Source organism: Populus euphratica, unplaced genomic scaffold (genome assembly GCF_000495115.2).
Source record: "Populus euphratica unplaced genomic scaffold, PopEup_1.0 scaffold112.1, whole genome shotgun sequence".
Classification (NCBI taxonomy): Eukaryota; Viridiplantae; Streptophyta; class Magnoliopsida; order Malpighiales; family Salicaceae; genus Populus; species Populus euphratica.
Genome location: NW_011499997.1, coordinates 20,505 through 34,359, shown reverse-complemented (window position 1 = coordinate 34,359; position 13,855 = coordinate 20,505). Strand labels below are relative to the sequence as shown.

At 30.9% G+C, this 13,855-nt stretch overlaps 4 protein-coding genes across 4 annotated transcripts in view; 3 read left to right on the top strand and 1 right to left on the bottom strand.

Moving 5' to 3' along the window:
* LOC105140662 (WUSCHEL-related homeobox 9-like) overlaps window positions 1-687 on the top strand; it is an 11,386-nt gene extending 10,699 nt beyond the window's left edge. Inside the window, exon 5 of the transcript XR_845216.1 lies at window positions 676-687. The gene's annotated coding sequence lies outside the window, so the exon portion shown is untranslated. The remainder of the gene's footprint in view (window positions 1-675) is intronic.
* A 153-nt stretch (window positions 688-840) lies between these two features.
* Window positions 841-3,158, top strand: RABA1E (RAB GTPase homolog A1E). The gene is made up of 2 exons (XM_011047572.1): window positions 841-1,224; window positions 2,125-3,158. Exons 1-2 carry the CDS (start codon window positions 1,004-1,006, stop codon window positions 2,555-2,557), a joined length of 654 nt encoding a protein of 217 aa, XP_011045874.1. The 5' UTR covers window positions 841-1,003; the 3' UTR covers window positions 2,558-3,158.
* Window positions 3,159-3,671: 513 nt separating this feature from the next.
* LOC105140660 (28 kDa heat- and acid-stable phosphoprotein-like) lies at window positions 3,672-5,678 on the bottom strand. Its single transcript, XM_011047571.1, has 9 exons — window positions 5,532-5,678; window positions 5,354-5,420; window positions 5,171-5,208; window positions 4,989-5,060; window positions 4,822-4,908; window positions 4,710-4,744; window positions 4,444-4,529; window positions 4,047-4,112; window positions 3,672-3,970 (listed from the first exon to the last, which is right to left on the bottom strand). Exons 2-9 carry the CDS (start codon window positions 5,418-5,420, stop codon window positions 3,936-3,938), a joined length of 486 nt encoding a protein of 161 aa, XP_011045873.1. The 5' UTR covers window positions 5,532-5,678; the 3' UTR covers window positions 3,672-3,935.
* Window positions 5,679-12,232: 6,554 nt separating this feature from the next.
* On the top strand, window positions 12,233-13,855 carry LOC105140659 (anthocyanidin 3-O-glucoside 2''-O-glucosyltransferase-like). The gene has a single exon (XM_011047570.1). It carries the CDS (start codon window positions 12,311-12,313, stop codon window positions 13,697-13,699), a length of 1,389 nt encoding a protein of 462 aa, XP_011045872.1. The 5' UTR covers window positions 12,233-12,310; the 3' UTR covers window positions 13,700-13,855.

Genomic DNA, 13,855 nt, shown 5'->3' with positions numbered 1-13,855 from the left:
GCGGAAAGGGTTTCTTATTTTGAGATGTTTTAAAATATTATAACGGCTATTTTTTATTTGAAAATTTATTAAAAAAATATTTTTATTTTAAAAATTTATTTTTAATATCAATATATTAAAATAATCTTTAAAAAATTTATAAAAAAATTTAAAATTTAATAAACCACCACAATACAAATAAATAAACAACGATTACAGCCATGTTACAAATGAAGTGGCTTTTATTTCACGAAACTAATAGAATTATAGTTTTAGATTTTGCTTGATTTAAGGGTTGAGTTTTGAGTTTTGATTGGATGATTAGATTATTTTTATTAATATTTAAAAAAATTAAAATAATATTATTTTAATAAAAAAATTAATAAGATGCAATCAAATTTTTAATTAAATTTTATCAAGTTACCTTTAATATTTTATTATTTTTTTAACTTGATTTAATTTTAATTTGAATAAACTAAATTTAAAACCAACCTGTTATATAACTAACTCATTGAACAAGGCCGGATTTTAAAATGACGTTATTTTATTTTTAACAAACACCTTCAAATTTAAAATAATTATTTTGAGTTTCAATTTTTTTTATATTTTTTAACGCCATGCCTCCGGCGAAATTAAGTACATTTCTAATCGAATCTCGTGTACATCACATCTGAACAGATGATGATTTGGCAAAAGATTATTTTGTTCCAACTATTCACCGAAGAATTGTTGTGTAAATGGTGCGAATCAATAGAAAATAAAAATCATAACTTTAATCCAAATAAAAAGCCCATAAATCCTTTATTTAAAAAGAAAAGAGAGAGAGAGAGAGAGAGAGAGAGAGAGGAAGAGGAAAAAAAAGCCCACACGAACCACCTCTTGTGTTTAAAAAACACTAAAACAGCATTGCTGAATTTGCTTTAGATATATCCTTTCCCTGCTGTCATTCTCCAAACGTTAACTCAATATAAAAGGTGGCTAAAACGACATAAAAAAAAAAAAAAAGGAGAAAGAAACCCATCAAATGGGAGCCTATAGAGCTGACGATGATTACGATTACTTGTTTAAGGTGGTATTGATCGGTGATTCAGGCGTTGGCAAATCCAATCTCTTGTCTCGTTTTACAAGAAATGAATTCAGTCTCGAATCCAAATCCACCATTGGCGTCGAGTTTGCTACTCGCAGCATTCGCGTTGATGATAAAATCGTTAAGGCCCAGATTTGGGACACTGCTGGCCAAGAAAGGTTCCCCCACATCCCCTGCCTCTTTTTTTTCTTATAGATCTCTCATCCAATTCTTTCTTTTTTTCGTGTCATGAATGTGTTTTTAAAATATATATATATATATAACAATGTGGGTTGTGATTTTGATTATTTGGATTGGAATATTGGCTTTTCTTGAATTCTCAATAACTAAAAATATTAAATAACTTGGAAAATTATAGGCAACACATGATGAATTGTTCAAATGTGGAATTCAATATAATGAATTCTCACATACATTAATGGTGATAGACTTGGCCAATTTTGATGCCATAGAAATGCTTTGCGTAGTTGACAATGCACGGCTGTGCAATTGTAACTACTTGCATTTGTTCCATGCCCATGATCAGGATGGAACGGTGGAGGGTTTGACGTTAAACATCCATAATTAAGAATGACCGGTAGATTGTATTGTAAGGAACTGCAGGGTGATGTGGAGGTGATTTTTGGGATCTACGAAATTACAATTTATTAGTCAGAATTAAGACTCTCTTGGCATTACCTTGATGATTTGGGAGGATTTAATTAATGTTTGCGCAATCCTTCCTTGTTATGATCATTTTACAAAGTAGAAGGGCTAGATTAATATAACCAAGCAACGCCTATGTTGTCCGATGTTGCTATTTGGTTTTATAATTCTACAATTCATGATGCAAAATGGAGAAATCATTAGGTATATAAAGAATTGCACCCTCTTTTCTCGTATAAACATGGGATTCATCATGAAAATTATTCATGGACCCCACCTTCTTGTAAGAGAGGAAGAGGGCAACTCCTGAATAATGACTTCCGCAGTATGTGATGAAAATTTCTTGTTTAGATTATGATGTAGCAAATTCGGCTGTATTATTTCTAAATCTTCTTCTTCCTTTTTTCCAAAAGATACCGTGCTATAACAAGTGCATACTATCGAGGAGCTGTTGGAGCCTTACTAGTCTATGATGTAACCCGCCATGTTACATTCGAGAATGTGGAGAGATGGCTAAAGGAGCTTCGCGATCACACAGATGCTAACAATGTGATCATGCTTGTAGGAAATAAAGCAGACCTGCGTCACCTCCGAGCAGTTGCCACTGAGGATGCCAAGGGTTTTGCTGAAAGAGAGAGTACATTTTTCATGGAGACTTCTGCTCTCGAGTCAATGAATGTTGAAAATGCTTTCACAGAAGTGCTGGCCCAGATCTACCGTGTTGTAAGCAGGAAGGCTCTTGACGTTGGAGATGACTCAACATACCTGCCCAAAGGACAGACGATTAATGTCGGAAGCAGAGATGATGTCTCGGCTGTGAAAAAGGCTGGATGTTGCTCGTCATGAGTATTGGAAAGTTTCGAATTGTTTCTCTTCCGAGATTTTATTAGCTTAATCATGAAGAGAGAGCCTTAAGATTGTCGTCTTTGGGACTCCATTCAGGTTTATCTGACCATACGACAATATGCTAAGTTGACAAAAAAAACATTCAACAGTCTAAATGTCACTATTTTTTAAGAGCTAGAGATGAATTTGGAGCCTATTTTGAATCCTAAAAATGTTATGGTTCTTTATTTGTTGTTCTTTCTCCAGACAAAGTATTTGCTTGCCTCCACCCTCCCTCCATGTGATAGCAGCAGCCTAGTGCAGCAGTTTTATGTAAAGTTGGTTGTCTAGATCATAAACGTGTAAAGACCGGCTCTGACGGAGCATGTAATATTGGAAGCTCAAGGCTAAAAATTTATTTTATTGGTAATATTATTTTTCAACTTATTCATGTAACGCATCTAATTAAATTATAGAAGTGCTAAGAACCATATCGTATTTAAATCAATGAGATGTTATAATTATAAGCTTGCTCTATTTTTTAAGAAGTTTATTGTAGGTGGACTCCTTCATGCATCTATCAAGTTATCCCTGAATTCTAATGAAGATCGCTGAAATGAGAAAGGATTCGTGAACTTTTAAGGAAAAAAAAAGTCAAAACGTATAAAATACCCTAAAAGTTCATTTTGAACATGATATTCTGTATTACTATTGCTCTTCAAATAGAAAATAATACAGTATGAAGATATTTTCTAGTTTCTTGATTGAAATAATATTTTAAAACAATAAAAAATGAAAAGGCTTTCTGATTTTTATTAAAAAATAAAAACTAGGAATGAAGTAAAATATTGAAATAGAAAAATAGAAAACACTATCAGCACACCAATTACCTTTCCAATGAGCCATACATTGCTTCCCAAGTTACGCGACACCACGAAGCATTTTAACAGCAATTTTTGCAAGCAACTCACCCAATCCTTCGGTTAGTCCGCCAACGATGCCAGAGTTGAGGGCTTGCAGAAGAAGAAAAATCACACCATAACTGGATTCTCCATCCTCGAGGACTCACAACAGTGACAAATCATGTTCGATAATATAAAACAAATAATGGGTTATCATAGTGCAAGGGCAACAGTTCAGGCATTCCCAAGAAGACAAGGAGTAAGCTGCGAACAAATAGGTTTGAGAATTGGAATTCAGAATAGATGTTCAAATACAATCCAATCAAAATATTCTGTATACAAATTAAAGTTCAACCTTCTAAAAAGCATGAAATAATCTATTTGCTTTTCAAAACCAATAACATTGTCGACAAAGATAGGAAGATTATAGGCCAACTAGCAAGTTCTTTCTAGCATATTATGGAGGGCACTAATTGTTGATAACTTTCCTCCTATGGTCATTTCCGAGATTCTGCTTTCTTCTGCTCCTTGGCTGAAAAAACACAGTTTCTATCATTTACAAGAAAACATGAAAATAGAGGGCAAAGCAGTTTCTCCTAGAACCTTACCAGCCTTTTCTTCTTCTCGCTTTCTAGCAGCTTCTTCCCTTTGCTGGCGGATGAGACTCAATCGTTCTGCATGAAAAATAGAATATGAAACTTACAAAGATGGAAAAATGTGCAGGCTGCAAATAGAGCACAGAAGGAATGAAACATTCTTCAACCAAAGCCATCTCACAGAAATCTAATGAGATTGTTAAAGAGTAATATTGGTCGGATAAGCCCACAAACCTGAGACATGCCAACCATGTCACACCATACAATAGCACACCATTACATGACATCTAAATCATTAGAGGTGACTGTTTCACTTCCTACCACACTAATATGACAGATAAAAATACCTTCAACCCATGCTCAAATACAAAATATTCACATTAGGCCCAAAGAGCATATAATCTCTTACCCAAGTCTTTCCTAGCCTGCTCTGTTTTCCCTTGTTCTTGCAGCCTCATGTATCGCTCATGAGCCCTTTGTTTCTCTAACTCCTCCCTGCAAAAGATCGAAGCAAGCATTGTCAAACAAAATTTCTTCAGGTATAATCTAGAACCCCTAAAGATTGAGCCCTAAGAGCAACATATTATTTCCTGTTTCAGCACAACCATAACAGTTTGATATCCTCTCTACATCTCAACAAAAACGAATTCCTTCTTCAATACACAATATGCAAACCTTTCACGCCTTGAAAGCTCTGTTGTTTTCCCAGTCTGAAAACACAAAATAATAACAGCATTACTTCTCGATCTAATATAATCACTAAAAAAACATAGAAACCGAAACTTACATCAACATCTCTAGCTTTCAAGTTCTTTGCTTTCACCAAATTAGGATTTTCAATCTCAATAATACCTTGAGTTCCTTTCCGCTTTTGCTAAACATTATTCAACCAATTTCCAATTAACAATCCATTCCAAATAAATAAAAAATGTAAATACTTTAATAATTACTAACATCAGGATCATCTTCTTCGGATTCCTCCTCAGATTCCTCTTCCCTCTTTTCCTCTTCATACTCAGCTTCCTCCTGAGCATTTTAAATACAGATTCTCTCTCACACACAGTATCAACTTCACCAAAACAATTACATAAAAAACACAATTACTAATCAGAGCTGGGATAAGACGACACACATACCCGCTTAAACGTGCGAGGACGGGTTGAGGTGCCAGCAACTGCAATAAATCGAATATTACAAACAAATAAACAAAACTTAATTTTTACAAAAAAAAAAAAATAGAAAGCAACAACTTTATAGATGGTTAAATAACAATCCAGATCCAACTGCAATTTCTAAAAAAAAAAATAAGACAATCTTACGCATCTGCTCGGGGGTAGAAAAGTGGCGCTGACCGGTAGGCTTTCCCTTAAACTTTCCTCTTCCCATCTTAATAAATCAAAACAATAAGTACTCAAAAAAAATAAAAATAAAAAATTAAAGTTAAAGGAAAAGAGAAGGATTGATAGGCTTTTAGTTCTAATCAGAAGGAAGATGTACTCTGTTTGATTTAGAAGTGGAAGAGAGGAGGATTTGATCTGATTTGATTTGATCCTTCCTGATGGATGGATGGATGGATGGGTTCCAAAGGCAAAACCCTAGAGGAGAAAACTTGGACCCGCGTGTGGTGGACGGGAACTTTTTATTGTGTCTGTTTTGCCCACATGGATCCTATGCCTTCACGTGGTAAATCTGTTGATCACACGATGGAGATGCGATAGATGTCTGATGAAAGTTTTGGAGCCCACAGAAAAGTGAAGCACCGCCAGCCCAGGCCTGAAAATCAAAAGACAGGCCTAGCCCAGATCTGATCGCTCAGCCTCCTTGGCGTCTTGTAACCCAAAAGGAAAGTTTGGATTTGAATCTTCGCATGTTTTATTAAATTTATTAAATAAAATTTAAATTTTAAACTGAATAAGTATTATTTAATGCATGATAATGCCAACCTAACGAGCTATTTATTGATCATGTCATGTTGGTCATCTTTCCTAGTAATAGGATGATCCCATTTATTATATTAATACAGTATTTAAATTTTATCTAGTCTTATATAAGTAATTTATATCCTATAAAAAATATATTGAATCTTAATACAAACTATTTTTTTGTTAATAGCATCATGAATTTTAACTAAATTATACTATGATGTTAATTTAATTTCTCAAGGATTCCACTATATATAAATATATATATATATATATATATCCCATGAACATCCATGAACATTTATGGACATTACTAGTAGTTCTGACAAAGCTTGATTGCATATATTTACTCGTCTTTTGATATATATCCCATGAATATCCATGAACATTTATGTACATTACTAGTAGTTCTGACAAAGCTTGACTGCATATATTTACCTGTCTTTTGATATGATCTAATGTAGAACCTATCAAGTCCCACGTGTTGAGTTTTTCAAATATTATAGACGGGTGCGAATTATAACATAAAATTATTTGAAAGTTTTTAATATCTTTTTAGATATATCTAGAGTTATTTATGAATTTGTTATTTGAAGATTTGATTTTCTTTGATTTTGAATAATTTTTTAAAAATTGAGTTGTTACAAATCTTAAGTCATTTAATTGTCAAGTAGCCTCTAACACTAATCCACATGAACTACCTATGAGAAATGTTCTAAATCTTTATTTAGATAAAAAGGATTGTTATACTTAAAGTGATAACTCTAATTTTATATTTACGTAGTTTTTCTATTTATCAAACAACCACTCTTCTAATAGGATAAAAAGTATATCTTACTATTTATAGAAAAATCTAAAAAACTCTATATATTAACAAAATATCAATTTGCTCCCTAAATAATATTTATATATTAATTTATAATAATTTTAGAAATTAACTCAATCAAGTCCTTAATTGATTTTTCTAAGTCTAGAAATATAATCCATGTATTAATTATAATATAATTTTTAATTTCTAAAATATATTTTAATCAAGTAATACTTAATTAAATCATCCAAGTTCAATTTTGACTAATGATTTTTAATGTATGTAACTCATTAGGTTTCTAATATTTTAGCCCAAGTATAAATTATAATTCTAATTAAATAGAATTAAATAAATTAAACAAATGATTTATTATTAATTTAAAAATTTATTTATTTATTTTTCAAAATCAGATACAATATTTAGCAACATATCATGATCCCTCAAATATTAGAAAAGTCATTAGTGGTTTGACCTCACTTTTCACTGACTGATTTTTTAGTGTAATTAATATTTTTTCATCAGTATTATTCGAATTTAACATTAAAGCATAAAATATATCTGTCATGCTAAATCATGTTCTCTACATAATAGTCACTGATCATTTAAATAAGATTTAATTTTTTTTTAAAATTTCATTTAATCTTAACTAAAGATTTTATAAAATGTTTTTAGTATAAATACTATTGTTATATTGTTATATTAGGTTATTATACAATTTGAATCACCATTCCCAATTTAAAAAACATAATTAATATTTAAATGGATTGATATGCATTTGGAACATCATTTCTAACTTAAGAAATATAATTAACATTTAAATCTTAGTATTTAATTTTAAATTAGATAAGAGGATTAAATAATTAAAGTTATCATATATTATATTATTTACAGTTATGATATATATATGTGTGTCCCACGAACATTTATATGCATCACTAGTAGGTTCTGACAAAACTTGACTGCATATATTTATCTATCTTTTGATATGATCTAATGTAGAACCTACCAAGTCCCAAGTGTTGGGTTTTCAAATATTATACATGGGTGTAAATTATAATATAAAATTATTTGGAAGACTTTAATATCCCGTTTGATAGATCTAGAGTTATTTATGAATTTGTTTCTTGAAAATTTGATCTTCTTTGATTTTGAATAATTCCTTAAAGACTGAGTTGTTACAAACCTCAAATCATTTAATTGTCAAGCAATCTCTAAGAGTAATCCACATGAACTACCCATGAGAAATGTTCTAAATTTTTATTTAGAAAAAAAAAGATTGTTATGCCTAAAGTGATAACTATAATTTTATATTTACATAGTTTTTCTATTTATCAAACAACCACTCTTCTAATAAAAAGCATATCTTACTATTTATAGGAAAATCTAAAAAACCCTATAAATTAACAAGATATCAATTTGCTCTCTAAATAATATTTATATATTAATTTAGGATAATTTTAGAAATTAACTCAATCAAGTCCTTAATTGATTTTTCTAAGTCTAGAAATATAATCCATGTATTAATTATAATCTAATCTTTAATTTCTTAAATATATTTTAATCAAGTTAATTAAATCATCCCGGTTCAATTTTGACTAATGATTTTTAATTTATGTAACTCATTAGGTTTCTAATATGTTAGCTTAAGTATAAATTATAATTCTAATTAAATAGAATTAAAAAAAATTAAAAAATTATTTATTATTAATTTAAAAATTAATTAATTTATATTTCAAAATCAGACACAATATCTAGCAACATATCATGATCCCTCAAATATTAGAAAAGTCATTAGTGGTTTGACCTCTCTTTTCACTGACTAATTTTTTATAATGCTTAATTTTATTTTCATTAATATCTTGTTTATACCTTTCATTTCCTTTCCTTTTCTTAGTTAACTTTTATCTTATTTATGTTCTTATCTTGTTTATTTATGATTCTCTCTTTCATTATATTTAGCTAAGTTTATTATATCAACGTGTAAAGGTTATACTAATAGTGTAAAAATAAATATAGTGTAAACTTAATATAAACTTTAATGTTTGATACTAACATATTTTATATTTGTTATCCTTTTCATCAATATTGTTTGAATTTAACATTAAAGTATAAAACATATCTGTCATGCTAAATCATGTTTATTCTTTACATAATAGTCATTGATCGTTTGAATAAGATTTTTTTTTTCAAATCTCATTTAATCTTAGCTAAAGATTTCTAAGTGAATGCTATTTAAGAATAGATAAAATATTTTTTTAATTCACTTAAGATGATGAATCCTCTCTTAATCACTCAAGTATCTTTATATAGTTCATCTATACCCAATATTTGCCCTTCTATTACCTCAATTAAGATAACAAGTAACATAATCAAAACATAACATTCTCTATATAAGATGACTTAGAAATCTCAAATCTAATGATCACTTACACTACTATTATGTGAGCATTTCCATATATATAGGTGATCTCTTTATATGAAATTCTCATGCATATTAGTTCAATATATATATCTTATGATAAACATCTATATATTAGTTTTAGGTATCATTTATATCTCAACTTATAAGAACAACTATTTCCTTTTATAAATAAAAGAACATAATAGTGGAATATAAAAAAAATCTCAACCAGCTTAATATTAAAAATAATAAAATTAATAAAGATAATTTTAAAAAAATTATAAAAAAATCACGGAGAGAAATACTGTAGCAATCCATAGTATTTTAAAGAAAAACATTATGAAGATAAATTCTCAATCAGTTCAATATAAAAAAAATCAACAAAGACAATTCTGAAAAAAAAATCATAAAAAAACTATGTGGAGAAACAATATAGCAATCTACAAAGCTAAATTCTCAACTAACTCCATATTAAAAAATAAAATTAACAAAAAAAAATTCTAAAGAAAACACACAAAAAAAATTTAGAAATAAAACAAAAAAATAAAAAAAATATGTGGGAAAACATTATAGCAAAATAAAAACTATATAGGGAAATATTGTAGCAATTCACAGTGTTATAAAGAAAAAATTTACAAAACGAAATTTTCAACCAGCTTAATATAAAAAAGATAAAATCAACAAAGATTATTTAAAAAAAATTCATAAAAAACCATGCAAGAAAACATTGTAATAATTTATAATGTTTTAAAAAAATTACAATGCTAAATTTTCAATTAGTTTAATATTAAAAAAAATAAAAAAATAATTTAAAAAACACAAAAAAAATAAAAAACAAAAGAAAAAGAGAAGAAGGTTTTTGGGGGGGGGGGGAATGTAAAACACAAAAAAATATGGGGAAAAAAAGATATGGGAAAAAAAGGAAAATAAACAAAAATAAATAAAACATAAAAAACAAAAATAAATAACAAAACAGCTAAAAAATAAAACTACAGTACTTTCCCCTTCCCACTAGAGTATTTGTTAATAATTAACTTCATCTTTATAGTTTCAAGAGTTTTGCATTTCATGTTGCAACAAGATGAAGGATTCTTTTGGCTGGCCCGGCGATATAGCTATGGATAAGAAGATTGGTGCTTGGACTGGTGAAATACCAAGTTACTTCAAAGTCACAGATGCAGGTGATTCTGCAAGTGAAGGAAATTCAACAGATGCCACCCCCGCACAGAAGATTGACGCCGATCTGAAATCATCTGCACTGGATATTGCTAGTTATCAGGTAATCCAATTTGTTCCATTATCTATGCTTCATCTTCCCCGTTCAGGTTTATCTGGTAGTGCTTTCTAATGTGAATCAGCTACATTGAATCAAGTATGAGGATAGGCATCTGTTTCGGATTGTCATTCCAAGAACCAGAGTTCATAGCGTGTGCTGGTCTTTCCTCATTTATCAGTGGACATTATGACATTGTCTTTCGGGGTTGATGAGTGAGTGGATTAGCCGTTTAGGTAACTTATCTTCCTTCAATCTCAAAATAGAATGAAAAGAAATGTATTTTTTTATTAATAAATATATTTTTAAAATTAATGATTATAAATCTTTAATAATTTTAAAATTTATATAAAAAAATCTAAAATCTGAGCCCACCCTCAAGTTAAAAAAAACGTATTTATTATTCCTAGTCCTTGGACTCCAATGGCATTAAATTCAATAGAGGTGGATGGGTGTATGCCGTGTGATGGCACGCACGTAAAGGTCGCTGACGTCTATTTTTGGTTGAAATTTCGGTGGTTTTGTCGGCTGATGGGAAAATCAATTGTTTCAAACCTATAAGAAGGGTTGGCGTGTATGAACGGGCAGCCAATCCCCTGGCAAAGGAGTTTTATGGTGGATGGAATTTACCCCCCGGTTTGTACTCTTTAACATTTGTCTTTTTCTTTTTCCTTTTTTGTTTTTTTGTCTGTTTGGGAGTTACTTGGTGGTTATATTCTGTATATATCCTGTTTTGTATTTGCTATTTAAAAGTATTTTAAAAAAATTTAAAAATTTTATATTTTTTATTAATTTTAAATTAATATATTTTTAATATTTTTAAATTATTTTAATATATTAATATTAAAAATAATTTAAAAAAATAAAAAAATATCAAACATACTATGACATAAAAAATTATTTAAAAAATAATAACAACTATATTTTTAAACAAATTTTATAGTAAATATATTTGGTATTGTGATATCATGTGGTTATAATTTTATAAAAATTATTTTTAATTAAAATTAATTTTAAATTATATACCTGAGAGGAACAGGCCCTCGTGCAAATATTTATGTGGTAATTAACAACTTAAGCTGTGAACCCGAGTTCGAAGAAAGGATTAAAAAAAGATAAAAAACTGAAATAATTTTCCGAGTACTTCACGATCCAAATGTTCAAGAATCGAGAGAGATAATTGCTATTGGTCATTTGTTTGTTCCATTCTCTGTAGAAGCTTTGAAATAGCAGTCAAAAGAAAAAATAGGCTGGACAGCTGCGTTCGACTTCCTCGTATTAACATTATTTTAGCCATGTTTGTTTCTGTATTTTAAATATATGTATTTTTTAAAATATTTAATTTGTTAATTTTTATTTATTTTAAATTAATATATTTTTTATGTTTTTAAATTATTTTGATATGTTAATGTTAAAAATATTTTTAAAAAATAAAAAAAAAATTATTAACATATATTTTAACATTAAAAATTATATAAAAAATAATTATAACGATACTCTAAAACAAGCTATTAAAGCCCTAACTTATCATTTATTTTTTCTTGTCTTTTTCGAAGCTTTTTGCTATAGCCACGGGATGTTTATCTTGGAGGTGTTGTCGGTGGTTTTTTTTTTTTAGTGATATCCATATAAAAAGGATATATTTTTTACTTGCATGAGGTGTGGTTGATGCATTAAAATGTTGACTAATCGGTTACCTAACGCGTGATAAAGCTGTTTAAGATAAGATCAGTTTGAGTTAGACATGTGAGGCACAGCAAAGCTATGCTTATTTATAAGTAAAACCTCGGAGGCATCCATAATTAGCACCAAGGTTTAAAGGTCGTCTACTTATAAAAATGGCCAGCCAATTTTAAGGCTTTGCAATCTAAAATGAGCTCCAACATAGCAGCTCGGAGCAGCAAAGCCCTTCACATAGCCATGTATCCATGGTTTGCCCTAGGTCACCTTACTGCATTTGTCCATTTCTCAAACAAGCTTGCAGAGAGAGGCCACAGAGTCTCTTTCTTCTTGCCAAAAAAAACTCAATCCAAGTTTGAGCCTTTCAATCTTCATCCTGATCTCATAACCTTCATTCCTATCACTGTCCCTCATGTTGATGGCCTCCCTACAGGCACCGAAACAACTACTAATGTTCCCTTCCCCTTGCATCCTCTTTTAATGACTGCGATGGATCTCACAGAACATGTCATCGAGGACCATCTTCGCATCCTTAATCCTCACTTCGTCTTCTTCGATTTTACTCATTGGTTGCCGGTGTTGTCACGCAAGCATGGTATTAAATCCGTGCATTTCTGCATCATTAGCCCAGCTACCATTGGTTATCTGTTAAGTCCTGAGAGAAAACTTGAGAGCTTGACAGCAGCTGATTTGATGCAGCCTCCGCCGAGTTTTCCACCGTCATTAATTAAGCTGCGTGCCCATGAAGCTCGAGGAATGTGCGCTGTTACTGTACAACAATATGGAAGCAACATTTCATTTCAGGAACGCAATTTATATGCCTTAAGTCAATGTGACGCTATGGCCTTCAAAACTTGTAGAGAGATGGAAGGGCCTTATTCTGATTATATCGAGGACCAATTTGGCAAGCCTGTGATTCTGGCAGGTCCTATCGTGCCAGAACCACCAAACTCAGTCTTGGAAGAAAAGATTGCCAAAATGTTGGATAACTTCAAAGCTGAAACTTTAGTATTCTGTGCCTTTGGGAGTGAATGTATTCTTAAGAAAGATCAGTTTCAAGAGCTGGTTTTAGGTCTTGAGCTTACATCATTGCCCTTTTTCGCTGTCCTCAAACCACCTATTGGAGCTGAAACAATCGAGTCAGCCTTGCCGGAAGGGTTCGAGGAGAGAGTTAAGGGAAGAGGATTTGTTTATACGGGTTGGGTCCAGCAACAGCTGATCTTGAGGCACCCTTCTGTGGGATGTTTCGTGACTCATTGTGGATCTGGGTCGTTGTCAGAGGGTATGGTAAATAAGTGTCAATTAGTCCTCTTGCCAAATGCTGGAGACCAAATAATCAATGCAAGAGTAGTGGGTGGAGATCTGAACGTTGGAGTTGAAGTCAAGAAAGGTGAAGAAGATGGCTTGTTTACAAGACATGGTGTCTGCGAGGCAGTGAAAGCTGTGATGGATGATGATAGTGAAGTGGGGAAATTGGTGCGAGCAAACCATGCAAAATGGAGAGAGTTTTTGTTAGGCAAAGGGCTTGAAAACTCTTATGTGGATGGTTTTGTCCACAAGTTGCATGAACTGTTGGAGTGATCCGGTTTGATGAATTGAACTGTTTTTGCCTCTCTTTTTCTCCCCCATGCATACAAGGCCACCTGCAGAGGCACGCAGCTTATGGCTACAAATATGTCGTTTATCTATGTTGTTATAAATCCGTGCACCTGGGGTTAGTTTAATATATTTGGAGGT